The sequence below is a fragment of the Haliotis asinina genome, chromosome 10, assembly GCF_037392515.1.
Source record: "Haliotis asinina isolate JCU_RB_2024 chromosome 10, JCU_Hal_asi_v2, whole genome shotgun sequence".
NCBI lineage: Eukaryota > Metazoa > Mollusca > Gastropoda > Lepetellida > Haliotidae > Haliotis > Haliotis asinina.
Genome location: NC_090289.1, coordinates 58,804,495 through 58,820,591, shown reverse-complemented (window position 1 = coordinate 58,820,591; position 16,097 = coordinate 58,804,495). Strand labels below are relative to the sequence as shown.

Below are 16,097 nucleotides of genomic sequence, written 5' to 3'. Positions count from 1 at the left end.
CCTCTCCACTCCAGAACTCTCTGCACCCAGAACCATCACTTCTTACTCCGCTCTCCATTCCTGACCCTCTGCGCCCTGAACCACCACTACATACTCCCCTTTTCAATCCTGACCCTGTGCACGCTGAACCATCACTTCTTCCTCCACACACTGCTCCAGACCCTCAGCACCCAGAACCATCACTTCTTACTCTACACTCCAATCCTGACCCTGTGCACCCAGAACCATCACTTCTTACTCTACACTCCAATCCTGACCCTCTGCACCCAGAACCATCACTCCACTCTACCATCCTGCCCCTCAGCACTCTGAACCATCACTTCTTACTCCACTCTCCACTCCAGACGCTCGGCACCCTGAACCATCATGTCTTTCCTCATTCTCCGATCCTGACCCTCTGCATCTAGAACCATCACTTCTTATTCCACTCTCCCATTCTGACCCTCTGCACCCAGAATCATCACTTCTTAGTCCTCTCTCCGCTCCTGGCCCTCTGCACCCTGAACCATCACTCCTTACTCCACTCTCCTCTCCAGACGCTCTGCACCCTGAACCATCACTTCTTACTCCTTTCTCCACTCCAGACGCTCTGCACCCTGAACCATCACTTCTTCCTCCACACACTGCTCCAGACCCTCAGCACCCAGAACCATCACTTCTTATTCCTCTCTCCAATCCTGAACATCTGCACCCAGAACCATCACTTCTTACTCCGCTCTCCATTACTGACCATCTACACCCTGAACCACCACTACATACTCCCCCTTTCAATCCTGACCCTCTACACCCTGAACCATCACTTCTTACGCCAGTCTCTACTCCATACCCTTGAAACCCTGAACCATCACTTCCTACTCCACTCTACCATCCTGCCACTCAGCACTCTGAACCATCACTTCTTACTCCACTCTCCACTCCAGACGCTCGGCACCCTGAACCATCATGTCTTTCCTCACTCTCCGATCCTAACCCTCTGCATCTAGAACCATCACTTCTTATTCCACTCTCCCATTCTGACCCTCTGCACCCAGAATCATCACTTCTTAGTCCTCTCTCCGCTCCTGGCCCTCTGCACCCTGAACCATCACTCCTTACTCCACTCTCCTCTCCAGACGCTCTGCACCCTGAACCATCACTTCTTACTCCTTTCTCCACTCCAGACGCTCTGCACCCTGAACCATCACTTCTTCCTCCACACACTGCTCCAGACCCTCAGCACCCAGAACCATCACTTCTTACTCTACACTCCAATCCTGACCCTCTGCACCCAGAACCATCACTTCTTACTCTACACTCCAATCCTGACCCTCTGCACCCAGAACCATCACTTCTTACTCCTCTCTCCGCTCCAGACGCTCGGCACCTGAACCATCACTTCTTACTCCGCTCTCCAATACAGATCACTCTGCACCCTCAACCATCACTTCTTATTCCTCTCTCCAATCCTGAACATCTGCACCCAGAACCATCACTTCTTACTCCGCTCTCCATTACTGACCATCTACACCCTGAACCACCACTACATACTCCCCCTTTCAATCCTGACCCTCTACACCCTGAACCATCACTTCTTACGCCAGTCTCTACTCCATACCCTTGAAACCCTGAACCATCACTTCCTACTCCACTCTACCATCCTGCCCCTCAGCACTCTGAACCATCACTTCTTACGCCAGTCTCCACTCCAGACGCTCGGCACCCTGAACCATCATGTCTTTCCTCACTCTCCGATCCTGACCCTCTGCATCCAGAACCATCACTTCTTATTCCACTCTCCCATTCTGACCCTCTGCACCCAGAATCATCACTTCTTAGTCCTCTCTCCGCTCCTGGCCCTCTGCACCCTGAACCATCACTCCTTACTCCACTCTCCTCTCCAGACGCTCTGCACCCTGAACCATCACTTCTTACTCCTTTCTCCACTCCAGACGCTCTGCACCCTGAACCATCACTTCTTATTCCTCTCTCCAATCCTGAACATCTGCACCCAGAACCATCACTTCTTACTCCGCTCTCCATTACTGACCATCTGCACCCTGAACCACCACTACATACTCCCGCTTTCAATCCTGACCCTCTACTCCCTGAACCATCACTTCTTACGCCACTCTCCACTCCATACCCTTGAAACCCTGAACCATCACTTCTTACTCCACTCAACCATCCTGGCCCTCAGCACTCTGAACCATCACTTCTTACTCCACTCTCCACTCCAGACGCTCTGCACCCTGAACCATCACTTCTTACTCCTTTCTCCACTCGAGACGCTCTGCACCCTGAACTATCACTTCTTACTCCTCTCTCCAATCCTGACCATCTGCACCCTGAACCATCACTTCTTACTCCGCTCTCCAATCCTGACCATCTGCATCCTGAACCATCACTTCTTACTCCTCTCTCCACTCCAGAACTCTCTGCACCCAGAACCATCACTTCTTCCTCCGCTCTCCATTCCTGACCCTCTGCACCCAGAACCATCACTTCTTACTCCGCTCTCCAATTCTGACCATCTGCACCCTGAACCATCACTTCTTACTCCGCTCTCCATTCCTGACCCTCTGCACCCTGAACCACCACTACATACTCCCCTTTTCAATCCTGACCCTCTACACCCTGAACCATCACTTCTTACACCACTCTCCAATCATGAACCTTTGCACCCTGAATCATCACTTCTTACTCCACTCTCCAAGCCTGACCCTGTGCACGCTGAACCATCACTTCTTATTCCTCTCTCCGCTCCTGGCCCTCTGCACCCTGACCCATCACTCCGTACTCCTCTCTCCACCCAGACGCTCGGCACCCTGAACCATCACTTCTTACTCCTTTCTCCAATCCTGACCCTCTGCACCCTGAACCATCACTCTTTTCTCCTCTCTCAAATCCTGACCATCTGCACCCAGAACCATCACTTCTTATTCCTCTCTCCAATTCTGACCCTCTGCACCCTGAACCATCACTTCTTACTCCTCTCTCCACTCCAGAACTCTCTGCACCCAGAACCATCACTTCTTACTCCGCTCTCCATTCCTGACCCTCTGCACCCTGAACCACCACTACATACTCCCCTTTTCAATCCTGACCCTCTACACCCTGAACCATCACTTCTTACACCACTCTCCAATCATGGCCCTGTGCACCCTGAATCATCGCTTCTTACTCCACTCTCCAAGCCTGACCCTGTGCACCCTGAACCATCACTTCTTCCTCCACACACTGCTCCAGACCCTCAACACCCAGAACCATCACTTCTTACTCTATCCTCCAATCCTGACCCTCTGCACCCTGAACCATCACTTCTTACTCCTCTCTCCGCTCCAGACGCTCGGCACCCTGAACCATCACTTCTTACTCCGCTCTCCAATACAGATCACTCTGCACCTTGAACCATCACTTCTTATTCCTCGCTCCAATCCTGAACACCTGCACCCAGAACCATCACTTCTTACTCCCCCTTTCAATCCTGACCCTCTACACCCTGAACCATCACTTCTTACGCCACTCTCTACTCCATACCCTCGGAACCCTGAACCATCACTTCTTACTCCACTCTACCATCCTGGCCCTCAGCACTCTGAACCATCACTTCTTACTCCGCTCTCTGCTCCAGACGCTCGGCACCCTGAACCATCATGTCTTTCCCCACTCTCCGATCCTGACCCTCTGCACCCAGAACCATCACTTCTTACTCCTTTCTCCACTCCAGACTTACTCCTTTCTTTCCAATCCAAGCACTCTGCACCCAGAATCATCACTTCATACTCCACACACTACACCACACGATCTGTACCCAAAACCAACACAACGCAACAAGACGCATCATAACCCCACGCCACGACACGAGACGACACGCCACGACACGACACGATCCATCACTTCCACTCCACGCTCTACACCAGACACTTTATCCCCAGAACTGCACCACCCACCAAGAACAGATAACTCTGCAAGTATATATACCATCTGGATCAGATCCACAGTGTACCTATCTCTAGCCTGAGGGAAGAATCATGATTATGTATGAACCACTCCCTACAAGACGTCACAAATACTGAATACAAGTTTCTGTATCAAGTATTTACGTGTCTCGTGACTATACAATCTTTACATACGCACGTAAAGCACATGTATGTATATGGTTGTTTTAGTTCCGTGTGCGGCTGCTCCGACGCTCCCTTCCCAGGATGCAACCGGTCAACCACCAGGGTACGGAACCCGAAGTAGGGACCACCTTTATCCCAAACCGTCTTAATTTTCTCGGGGTCGTCATCATTCAGTAAACCCATTCATATTAATGCACGGCTTTAACAAACGGATTATATCTCAATTCGGTAACCCCCAGCGTGGTAACACTCAATACCGTAATAATACAGATTCTTGTATCGTTGTCAAACTGGGATACAAGAATCTGTATCGAAACGCCGCATCATCTGAGTTGTTAATCCACAAAGCTTGTCCTTATATTACTCCCTAACTTCTCAATAATGCCACTCAAAGACGTCACTCAATGTTTTACCCTTCAGCTTGGTATTCCTCAAATGTAACATATGCCATATTCAGGATTACACTTTCTTAGTAAAGAACAATTTCTAGTACTGAGTGCTGAGCGGGTTAGACGGTTAACTTTAAGTGCTGGCGATAAGGTGTCTGACTCTGAGGGCGCGCGTTCGAATCTCAGATCTGGCTTAACCAAAAAAGTACCAGAATGCGTACTTTTCTAAGAAAGCGTAATCCCAAATATGACATGTGTTGCACAATTTCCTGTTTGTCTGTCCTGGTTCCGCTCAAGGTTCAGTGCTGACACTGAGAGACTTGGAATCTTACATTCTGTGAGTAACAAACCAGTCAGTCAGCATCACGTATACGATGTAGCTACAACTACCCTCACCCTGTTGCAGGTGCTGCGTACCCCCCTCCGGACCAGCAAACGGTCATCCCTCAGCCTGTGTGTGACTTTACATGACCAATATATATCTAAACAGATGTGTTAAAATTTCAACAACATGCTATACTCGCTATCTCATGCTGTGATCAGTTCACTTATGGCCGAGCGCTGTGCGGGATTATTTCTGATGTTACTGTTCCATGAATATGAATGACGAGCAACATTGACATTTATGTCCTTAAAAGCAATCATGTTACTTTGTGTCATTTAGCTGATGCTTACCTCCCTCAACTACCCCCGGGTCAGCAGGATTACCCACCTCAGCCACCCCCGGACCAGCAAGGCTACCCACCTCAGCCACCCCTTGACCAGGCAGCCTCATCAGGTCAGGCAAACTTCTACTGTTTGCACGTGCATAATCAGTTAATGTTCCCAAAAGCACGAGCACCGGTCTCCTTCCGGTGGAAGCAAATTCCTGATAGTAATATCTAAGAAACTTGGGATGGTATGTAAATATCACACATACAATATGTGATCAACATAATGTATGTGCAACTTCTTCAAGTGGAATTTTAGAAGTTGGTATGATGAGGATGATGACTTTTATGGATAGACAACTTCTTTCTTGCAGTGGATGCGACGTCTCGGTGTAGATTCTAACACCGTTGTCAAGCAAAAGATACAAAACATATGCACAAAGAGAAATATATACATGGCGGGGATGTGGGTTTATACAAGAGAGGAAGTTCTAGTTTCACAAATGTATTAAGAGACGAAGCCCTAACCATCATTAGAAGAAAAGTAGAAGACATCCACCCTGACCTAGACACTCATCTCACACTGGAAAGCATCATGTGTTTCATCCATTCCTGTATAAGCTCATCATACTTCACCTGGTCGGATAAAATCTACCAACAAACCCATGGTCAACCCATGGGCTCACCTCTGTCACCCATCATCACCGAGATCTACATCACAGAACTCGAAGAAATGGCCCTCCTCACCTCACCCATCACGCCAACATACCGGTTCCGGAAAGTTAAAATCAGCCCCACTGATGATCCTAGCTGCCTTCTCAATCACACCAATACCCAACATCAACGCATGAAATCCACAATGGAACAAGAAGTAGAGAAGAAGCTACCATTCCTTGACGTCCAAGTAGAAAAGACAACAAACACCACACACATGTCTATAGAAAACCCACAAGGATCAATATCTATACTTCTTATCTAATCATCCACTACAAGTGAAGATTGCCACCCAGAAGAGCAAAGAACATCAGCTCCACAACTAAAACCCCTGAAGTCGAGTTAGAAGACGTTCATCAAGTCTTCATAGATCTTAATCTCTACACAGCTAGCCTTGTCAACAAAACCATCAAGAGCACCCTGAACCCAAAGGAAAACCTACAACGTGAACAATCAGCCCCCTTTGTCAGCAGTATACCATATGTCAGTACTATCAGCCGCCATATCCGCAGACTACTTAAGAAGGAAGCCACCATAGATGCTGTGTTCCAGAGACTCACATCAGTTCAACATATCCTACAAGCCAACGGTAAACCAGCCACAAGTAACAAAGAAGCGTTGTCAGGCGTTGTCTACCACATTCGATGCGAATGTGGTGACTCGTACATAAGAGAGACGAGAGAAATTCGTACATAAGAGAACACTCCAAATCATCCGTTTCCGACCATATCCAAGCCCATCCAAACCATGCCTTACTTTGGAACAACATCAGCATCCTAGAAACCAACCGGTCAGACTACAAGACAAGGAAACTCTTAGAGGCAATCAACATCACAGCCCGACAATCAACATCACAGCCCGACAATCAACATCACAGCCCGACAATCAACATCACAGTCCGACAATCAACATCACAGCCCGACAATCAACAGATATCAAGGTTAATACACACCTACGGCTTACGATCATCTAATCAAACCTAATCAAGAATAACCCACCCTTGTCCACTGGCTTCGTCGTCTCTTATGAAAACAAGTCTCAATATGAATGATCTCACGCCTTTGTGGAAATAACTGTTCTTTTTGCTTTTTTTCTGAAACAATTCATTTCCTCTGAACTGTATAAATTTTTGATTGTATGATATTAGAGTTAATGGAGAGAAACTTACAGAAGCCTTTGGCTTGTTGTGCCAATCCATATTCATGTTATTTATATTTTTCATGAATAAAAATATGTTTTTAAACAAGCCTCTTGTCAACACACTATATATCAACATCCTCTATTGTGTAAACTCACATCCCTGCCATGTATATATTTGTAGTTTCTACTTGATAGCGGTGTTAGAATCTTCGCCGAAACGGCGCATCCACTGCAAGAAAGAAGTTGCCTATTCATAAAAGTCTTCATCCCTATAATGTATGTGTGTGAGTGCGTGTGTACGTGCGTGCGTGACTCCAGGGCATACAGTTATCGCTCACCACAAAGTGTAGTAGTTGGCATACATGGGTACAATCAATTCGACGTTACTGGTGCCCCCAGCTTGTTTGCTTCCGTCATGGAGCTGGATGGGGGTAACAGTGTTATTGTTTACACTGATTCCAGAGCCCTGCCCACCGTCAGCTGAAGGGACCCCTTCGGGAAACCCATCCCCTCCACAGCAGCCGCCCAACGTTAACGTTGCCTACCCACAAGCCCCTCAAGGAGTCCAGACAATCGCCAGTAAGTTGTACAGTTAAATACAGGCTTTAGACTGAAATTACAGAGGGAAGCAGGATGTCATGTACAGTGGTGTACATGACTAATAGTGTATTTAGAGGCAAAGCCCAGAATTTTCTACCTAACGTATAGATGGGGATCCGTGAAGGTCTGGGATAGAATAGGCAACTCCAGCTTGCCGTAAAAGGCGACTAACAGGATCGGGTGGTCAGACTCGCTGACTTGGTTGACAAATGTCATCGGTTCCCCATTGCGCAGATGCCTGTGCTGTTGTTCACTGGATTATCTGGTCTAGACTCCATTATTTACAGGCCGCCGCCATATAGCCGGAATATTGCTGGGTGCGGCAGAAAACCCACTCACTCACTCACTCACTCACTCACTTACTCACTCTAGATGGGAACTCTGATTAACAAATTGTTACCGCTACAGTCTTGAAGGCTTTCTTGAAGCTTTCTAGCAAATTTATCAGGTGTGCTAACAAAGGGCATGACACTACCTTTTGTTGAGTTTGATAGGGAGAAGAAAGTTTTGATTGATTGAATGAGTGTGTGTGTGTGTGTGTGCGTGCGTGCGCGCGCGCGCGCTAAAGAGAGGTTACTGGTCATTTTGATAGTTTGTGGCAACTGGGTGTACCTGAAGATCTTAACAGTGTCTTAGGCAGTCAGATATCTCAAGCATGAGTTCACAGGGTTATAAACCCGGAAAGGCTCAAACTATCTTAGTTCTCATTCAAACAGTTTAAAGCCTCATTTGAGGTTTGGTGACAAAAGCTCACGTTCTACCCTAGTTTCACTCAGTTCTGCTCAAATGATGATTCTAGATTTTCACCAGCTCCTGCTTGTAGGTATAGATAGCATGAAGCTGGGTGCAAAGAGCTCGCTGAGAAAACCAACCATTCTTCACGCAATGTCACGCCGAATTAATGTTGTGGTTCGGCTGAGGAGAACATAGCTTTTGTAGAGCAGCCGTCAAAGTCTATGGATATGTGAGCTTGGGTTACTACTTTCATTTCTATTGTTGAGCCTCTGACTGGACTACTGGCCTTCTTCAAACGCTGATTCTGGACAATATTCTCCCATTTTCAACAAGTTCTGGGCGCAGAGAAGTGCGGTAAATTTCAGGGAGAAGTCCCAGGACTCAAAGGCTTTGTTTAGAATCTGACGTGGTTCCAGTATCCGTCAAGGAATGCATGTTGACAAGACAATTAAAGCCCACAGTAGCTTTTGGGGGTTCTTTCACTAAATTTGTTCGTCATTTAACATAGGTCAGGCGATCATTACTAACTATTAGGTTGGCTCGGACACAATTTCGAGAGGCTATTCTAATAAGGAAACTTGCAGTGCAGGTCAAGGCTTTAGTTGTTCACTGTATTTGTTTTGTCTTGTTCATTCAAATCCAAGGTTCATGTCCAGCAGGATGTTTGTCAATCAGGCAACACGTTAAGACTTTTGTATATTGTCTGGAATCTCAGGAGGCGCTAGAGATACCATCAGTCTCTTAAGAATATGTGACACGGTCTGGGATAAAGGTAGTCATTTCTTACGGTTTGTTGTGATGGAGTCAATTCAGGAATTAAGTTTCAGCCCTTTTGACCATATCTTTGGCCTCTAAACCACTTGAAAGAGCAAGTGATACGTCATGAAATTATGGCATTTATCAATTATATACCTCCCTGTTTCAGGTGTGCCACCGGAGTCGTCAGACCCACCACCTAAGGCGGTGTAAAACGCCATCAGCAGTCTTGAGGACATCACTCTTTATGATGGGACACAACACCAGTACGCCGGAATCAACCGAAGATAGGACTTCCCGTCTACTCATTTATCAAAGGTGTTAGTGTTTGCGATTTAAATGTTCTAGCGGATTTCATCCTCTTTGCTTTCATAGATGGTGATGATGATGATGTGTTCAGGATATCACGTGCTTCATTGTATACCTGTGATACTAGATGTTTTTACACATATGTGGCCATGGGCCTTTAAGGGACCTACGTTGGACAAACGTGGGCCCCAAGGGATGTCTCTGGTACGCAGCTAAGAATCTGTGAGTTCTTGGTCATCTATCTACCGGTGACTGCCTCGCAGTGCTCCACATCAGGTGTCATGTAGGCGTGTTTCACGTGCCAGTATATAAATACATTGACATTCAACATTGTAGGTAGCATACATCCCGTTTCTTTATTATGTTTCATTACAGGTTGCATTTCTTGCTGTTACACGCCAATATCATTTTCATGTTCAACTTCTTGAATATTCTAAATATTTGATAACGCTTAATGTTTCCACCATGACTGTGACTAATAGGTCTTGAATACCGAACTAAAGGTAACATAACTGGCAATATTTGTCCGGTCGTATTTTGATTCATATATTTATTCCTGCTATTTCACAGCATTACGAAAGATCGCCCCTGTGTTTGTGATCTGTTCTTCACGTTTAACGTGACCTCTCCACCTCAGGTCGATATTCAGAAGGTTTACTCTGTTGTGTTTGATCGTTATAGAACGTTTTCTGGCAATGACTTATGTCTTTCATGATATTGGTGGTATTTTTCTATTGCATTTCTCATTATCACGTGTCTTTTTTTATATGAGGTGTTTGTATTTGTTCATGGTTAGACTGTTACTTGTTGCTGGGTCATCACAACAAGAAGTGCCTTTAGTTGTTTTTTTACCACTGACAAACTCAGACGCCGTTCGTTATCCAGTATATTTCGTTATTGTTCTGTGAATACCCCGATCACGACAGAAGCAGATAAACAGGGACACTGCGCAGACCGGATGCCACTTAGGATATGTGTCTAGTGTTTACATCCTCGTCTTGGCAACAACGCAACTGTTGAGCGTCATCTATTTCCCTGACATAGTCATGTGAAACTGTCCTGTCTCTACTTACAATTTGTCTACTGCCCCCTGTACCTCATGCATTAAACTCGTTACTTCTCTATCCTGGTTCCTGATTCATTCCACGTGTTATAGCAGATCACTTGCTGTAGCATCTTAACCCCGAACGACCGATATAATAAACACACACTGACACCTGACAGTAGTAATTACCTGTCACACACCTGATATACAGTATGACTTGACACATACTAACACCTGATACGCGTTGTCACCTGACCAACACTGACACCTGATAATAGTCGTCACCTGACACACACTGACACCTGGAATGAATGCTACCTGTCACAGACTGACACCTGCTGTACAGTGTGACCTGACACTGACACCTGATATGTGTTTTCACCTGACACACACACCTGATAAACACTTTGACCTAACAAACACTGACACCTGATATATAGTGTGACCTGACACACACTGACACCTGGAATGAATGTCACCTGATATACATTGTGACTTGACACTCACTGACACTTGATATACTGTATGACTGACACAAACTGACACCTGATATATATTGTGACCTGACTCACACATACATATGGGGTGTGAGTATAGTTTTACACGACACTCAGCAATATTCCAGCCGGCGGTGATTTGTAAATAATTGAGTCTGGACCAGACAATCCAGTGACCAACAACATGAGCATCGATCTGCGCAATGGGGAATCGATGACATGTGTCAACCAAGTCAGCTAGTCTGGCCACCAGATCACGTTAGTTGCCTTTTACGACAATCATAGTCACCTTTCATGGCAAGCATGGGTTGCTGAAGGCCTATTTACCCCGGGACCTTCACGGATCCACACATCTGGAATGAATATCACCTTATATACACTGACATGATTCACTCTGACACCTGATATACAGTGTGACCCGATACACTTCGACACATGATATACAGTGTGACCTGACACGCACCGACACCTGATATACTAGTCTTACATGTACTGACACCTGCAATGAATGTTAACTGACTAACAGTGGCACCCCTATGAAGTGTCACTTGACATACACACATATACACACTTATCTGACACACACTGACACGTGACACACGCAATCATCTGACACACACTGACACGTGCAGTCACCTGATATGCAATGCCACCTCATATATATGTTGTCATCTAGCATACACGGACACCTCCTGTACATTGGCTCCTGATCCACTAACATCTCACACAAACTGACACACTCAATCACCTCACACACTCGGACACCCACACATGTTCCCGTGTCTTGCTGTCAGGTTGTGTTACCGCATTCTGTATCGTTGGCTTTGATTTAAGGATATGTTGAAAGTCAGACCAGTCAGTATCACCATTCATTGTTGATGCATACACTTGACCATCGTTCAGCACCATTGGTGTAAAATGTATTTGGAAATAATATTTCTTTCTGTGACATGTTTCACTCTGGTGAAAACAAGAATGTAATTGAAAACTGGTAACAATAAACTATATGAATATACTATATGAATAAAAAGTAGTTTTAAATAGAAACAATAAAATGTCACGGAATTGTCCTAAAACAAACTCCTCGGTTGGCAATGATATATGGGTACCACCGATAGATGATAAATTATCAAACAGCTTGCTGGTGGTTTGTTTATGTGGTTTGTTGTATAGTGTGATTGCCAGCATTGATCAATATATTGCCTTGTATACAATCAGGATGACGAATACTGGCGTGCACGGCTCGTTCAAGAACCGCTGCCGCTGCTACGTAAGCTTCGTCATGGTTAAGCTTCTATGGCATGGAAGCGAACAGATGATCCTGTTATTGTCAGCTACAGGTAATTTCAGGCGCAGACTTAAAATCTGAGCTAGGAAAGGATAGTGACATTCCCTACCATTTATTCCATACGGTTTCCATTTGGTGTCCGTTCAAATCATTCCGTTGGGGTGATAAAACTTGTGTGGGTGTGTTACATATCCCTATGTTTTGTTACGTATACTAAGTCGTACTAATAACGAGGTAGATGCTTTCACAACGGTTAATGTATCTCATCAAGTACAGTTGCAGTGTAGCTGGATGTGTCAAGTGCTGCAGGGAGTTCATCAAGAGAAAGGGGTCAATTTTAAGCCTGTGAAACACGGGAAGAAACACTCACGTGCATCTCCTGCTTGGTTTCATACTGTTGAAGTTAGGAGTGTAAATAAAGCTAGAAGAACATTTTGAGAATCCTTGGAGCTTGATCACTCTAACAAATATCATCACGTCCATTAAAAATCATTCACTGATGAAGGATCTACAATTGGAAGATCAAGAGCTGTAAACGTTTCTGTAGCTGGATGTAGGTATTATCGAAATCATCGCCAACATATGCAGATAGTTGTGGATATCGATACGCGTAGATCCCAAGGTTGAAACTTAACATTTGACCTGGACTCAGTCATTAACAGAGCTATATGAGAAATCAACAAACACCAAACCTATTTGATGTGTATAATAATCGTATTCAAAAATAAACTAAATTCACAGATCAATACAAATCACAATAAATGTATCACTATTGCAGTGCGAAATAGAGTAGCAGTTGGGTACTAAACTACAACACAAATCCATGTGTAATATATACTAGCCACATAACGAAACTGTGCATTGTCAAAATATTATCCCAGTTGATAAGTACGGTAACAATGTCACAGGTGCATATACACTTTAACGGATCGATCATGAGACCATAACTAACACGTCGGGAGAATTTCAACTGAAAAGTCAATCACAATGACGTCACGAGTCCACAAGCGGGACGGGGGTCAAACGACCATGTCACATTCTCAATGACGGGTATATCCACCATTGGCTTTCAGAACAGCAGTTCATCAACGACGCACAGAGCCTATCAAACGTGCAAAGACGGCTTGTGGGATGTCACACCACATTCCCTCTGAATAAATTGCACGAAGGCCGGTAGTATCTCCAAGACTGGTTATTCTTGAAGACGCTCACACGTTGAGCGCTGCTGACAAACAGGTAGCATGCAAAAAAAGGAATCGTATAAAACACAACTTTCCCCTAATGCGGAACACGGCAAGATACTGTTACATCCCCCCTTTCACAAAACAGAACGCTGATACATTATTAATTGCTTGCACAATGAACTCAAAATGAAATAGTTTAAGAACGTTTGTTGAATGGGTTATGAAACCTAACAAACCTAACAACTGTGATAAGCAATGATGCCTTAGAAGCAGTTCTGTGCTTCTACACTGAATGAAGCAGTCAACAACATAAGCGTTGCCAACTGTTGAAACTTGTGCAAAACACTTAAATGTCATTCATGACCAAAACAAATAGGTGGTCTGATTGAGCGCCCTGATCAGGAGGTATAGAAACCACTGGATACGAATGGTTTGCCTACTGATACAGTTTCATGAGACATCTTAGCAATAAGCTCGCTTCTGACACACACAGTTGTGTTTCTGGTACAGTCATTTACACTGGGCTCAAATGCAACGGACTTCTCCCGAAATTGGTGACGATTGCGTCTAACAATACCTCCATCTTCTTGCTTCAGCATATAAGATCTTGGTTCAGGACATTTGGATTGTACATGTACTGGTTTCCATTTGCCACTATTGTGATCAGAACCAGAACAGGTTGTCCATCATAAAGTGGAGGTAGATCTCTGGCGGATCTGTTATGGTAGTCTTTATGGGAAGGCTGCTTCTCTCGGAAACGGCTGACAATATCATCTCGATATTGATTCCTGTTCTGGATGTGTACAGGTAATGTATCCCTTACTCTTCTGTTGAATAGGAGTTCAGCAGGACTTGGTAACTTGTGATCAATTGGTGTTGATCTCAGTGTTAAGAGCGAACATCTTCCTTGGCTTTTCTTGCTTTCGTGATAGTGTTTTTGATTGTTTGGATTTGGCGTTCTACAAATCCATTTGATCGTGGATACTGTGGTGATGAGGTTCTGTCACAAAAACCCCAAGTGTCCGCAAACCTCTGGTACTCAGCACTTCTATAGTGAGGACCATTGTCAGACATCACAATAGTTGGGATTCCATGTTCTACAAACACTTGTTTGGTGACTGCCACAACCACTGAGCTTAGACATGGACTGGTCACTTTTCTCACAATCACATATTTGCTGTAGTAGTCAGCAATAACCAAATAGTGGTCCCCATCAAACAAGAATAGATCAGTCCCAACATAATCCCAAGGTTTGGTTGGAATCTCATGTTGAGTCAGGCTTTCATACTGCTGGTTCCCTTGAAATTCTTGACAAACACTACACTGTTTGCACATATTGTCAATGTCATTGTTGATTCCATGCCAATACACAGACCATCTAGTTCGCAGAAGAGTTTTGTCTCGTCCCAGATGACCCGTGTTTAGCTGATTCCTTTCTGCAGAGGACTTCCGATTCACCTTTGAGCAAAACACCATTTTCAACAGAAAGTTCATCACGGAAGCTCCAATATTCGCGTAGATCTGTTGGTACTTCCTTGAGAGCGTCAGGCCAATCCTGAATGATCAGCTCTGTTAGTTGATTCAATACTGGACCTGCCCTGGTTGTACATCTGAAAGCGTTTGTGTTGAGAATAGTACATGGTCAATTCTCAGGTCAAGTTCAATTCCTTACTTGTTGCCAGGATTTGGGAGACGGCTCAGAGAATCAGGTAAGGTAAGTTGCTTTCCAGATCTGTACTCGATGGTGTAGCAATATCCTTGGAGTTTGAGCATCATTCTTTGGAGCCTTGGTGGAGCTGAGGTGATGTTCTTGCTGAGACTCTGATCAATGGCTTGTGATCCGTGATAATGTGGAACTCCATACCATAGACGTATGTCTGAAATCTCTCCACACCGAAGCACATTGCCAAGAGTTCACGTTCGATATTCGCATATCTGGTTTCAGTGTCAGTCAAAGACTTCGATGCGTATGCAATTGGTCCCTCTTTCAGCTGACTGATTCAGTTGTAGGAGTGCTGCTCCTAAACCCTTCTGGCTAGCGTCAACCTGCAGGATGACCAGTGTGGCTGCATCATAGTACTGCAGTGTTGCATCAGCACTGAGGAGTGATTTCAAAATGTCAAAGCTGTTTTAATATGATTCTTCCCCCAAAAATGGCACATCTCTCTTTATGCCTTTTCTGACAAGTTGGGAATGAAAGGTGATAAGTATTGGATCAGTCCTAAATATTCCTGTAGTTCCTTCCTGTTAGAAGTTGCTGGCATTGCTTGAACGTCATTGACCTTCTTGGGGTCCGGATGTATTCCCTCTGCATCAAACACCTTTCCAAAGAATGACATCTGGTTCTTCTTGATGAAACACGTCTTGGAGTTGAACATGAGACCATCCTTTTCAGCCAAGCGCATCAGTTGCAAGAGGTTCTGATCATGCTCCTGTTCTGTTCGCCCATGCACCACTACATCACCAGTGATACCATCAGTACCATCGCACTGTGTACTACAAGACCAACATGTAGTCTTTGGAAACAATAGCGCCAAAATGGCGTTATGAATGTTGTCAGGAGTTCGCTTTCTGGATCCAGTTTGAGACTCCAGTATCCAGCTTTAGCATCTAGTTTTGAAAAAAGACTTGGCACCACTGAACTTGTGTGTCAACTCTTCAATCCCGCTTTTCTGGAAACATCTGAC

The 16,097-nt window shown here is 45.0% G+C and overlaps 1 protein-coding gene across 2 annotated transcripts in view; it reads left to right on the top strand.

Annotated features, from left to right (window-relative positions):
* LOC137298094 (uncharacterized) overlaps positions 1 to 10,518 on the top strand; it is a 31,217-nt gene extending 20,699 nt beyond the window's left edge. The window contains exons 8-10 of one of the 2 annotated variants that reach the window (XM_067830169.1): positions 5,157 to 5,270; positions 7,459 to 7,575; positions 9,257 to 10,518. In XM_067830169.1, coding sequence (XP_067686270.1) covers positions 5,157 to 5,270; positions 7,459 to 7,575; positions 9,257 to 9,300 — 275 coding nt within the window. In that variant the 3' untranslated portion in view covers positions 9,301 to 10,518. The remainder of the gene's footprint in view (positions 1 to 5,156; positions 5,271 to 7,458; positions 7,576 to 9,256) is intronic. The other variant, XM_067830170.1, reaches the window with a different exon arrangement.
* Positions 10,519 to 16,097: the final 5,579 nt, after the last annotated feature.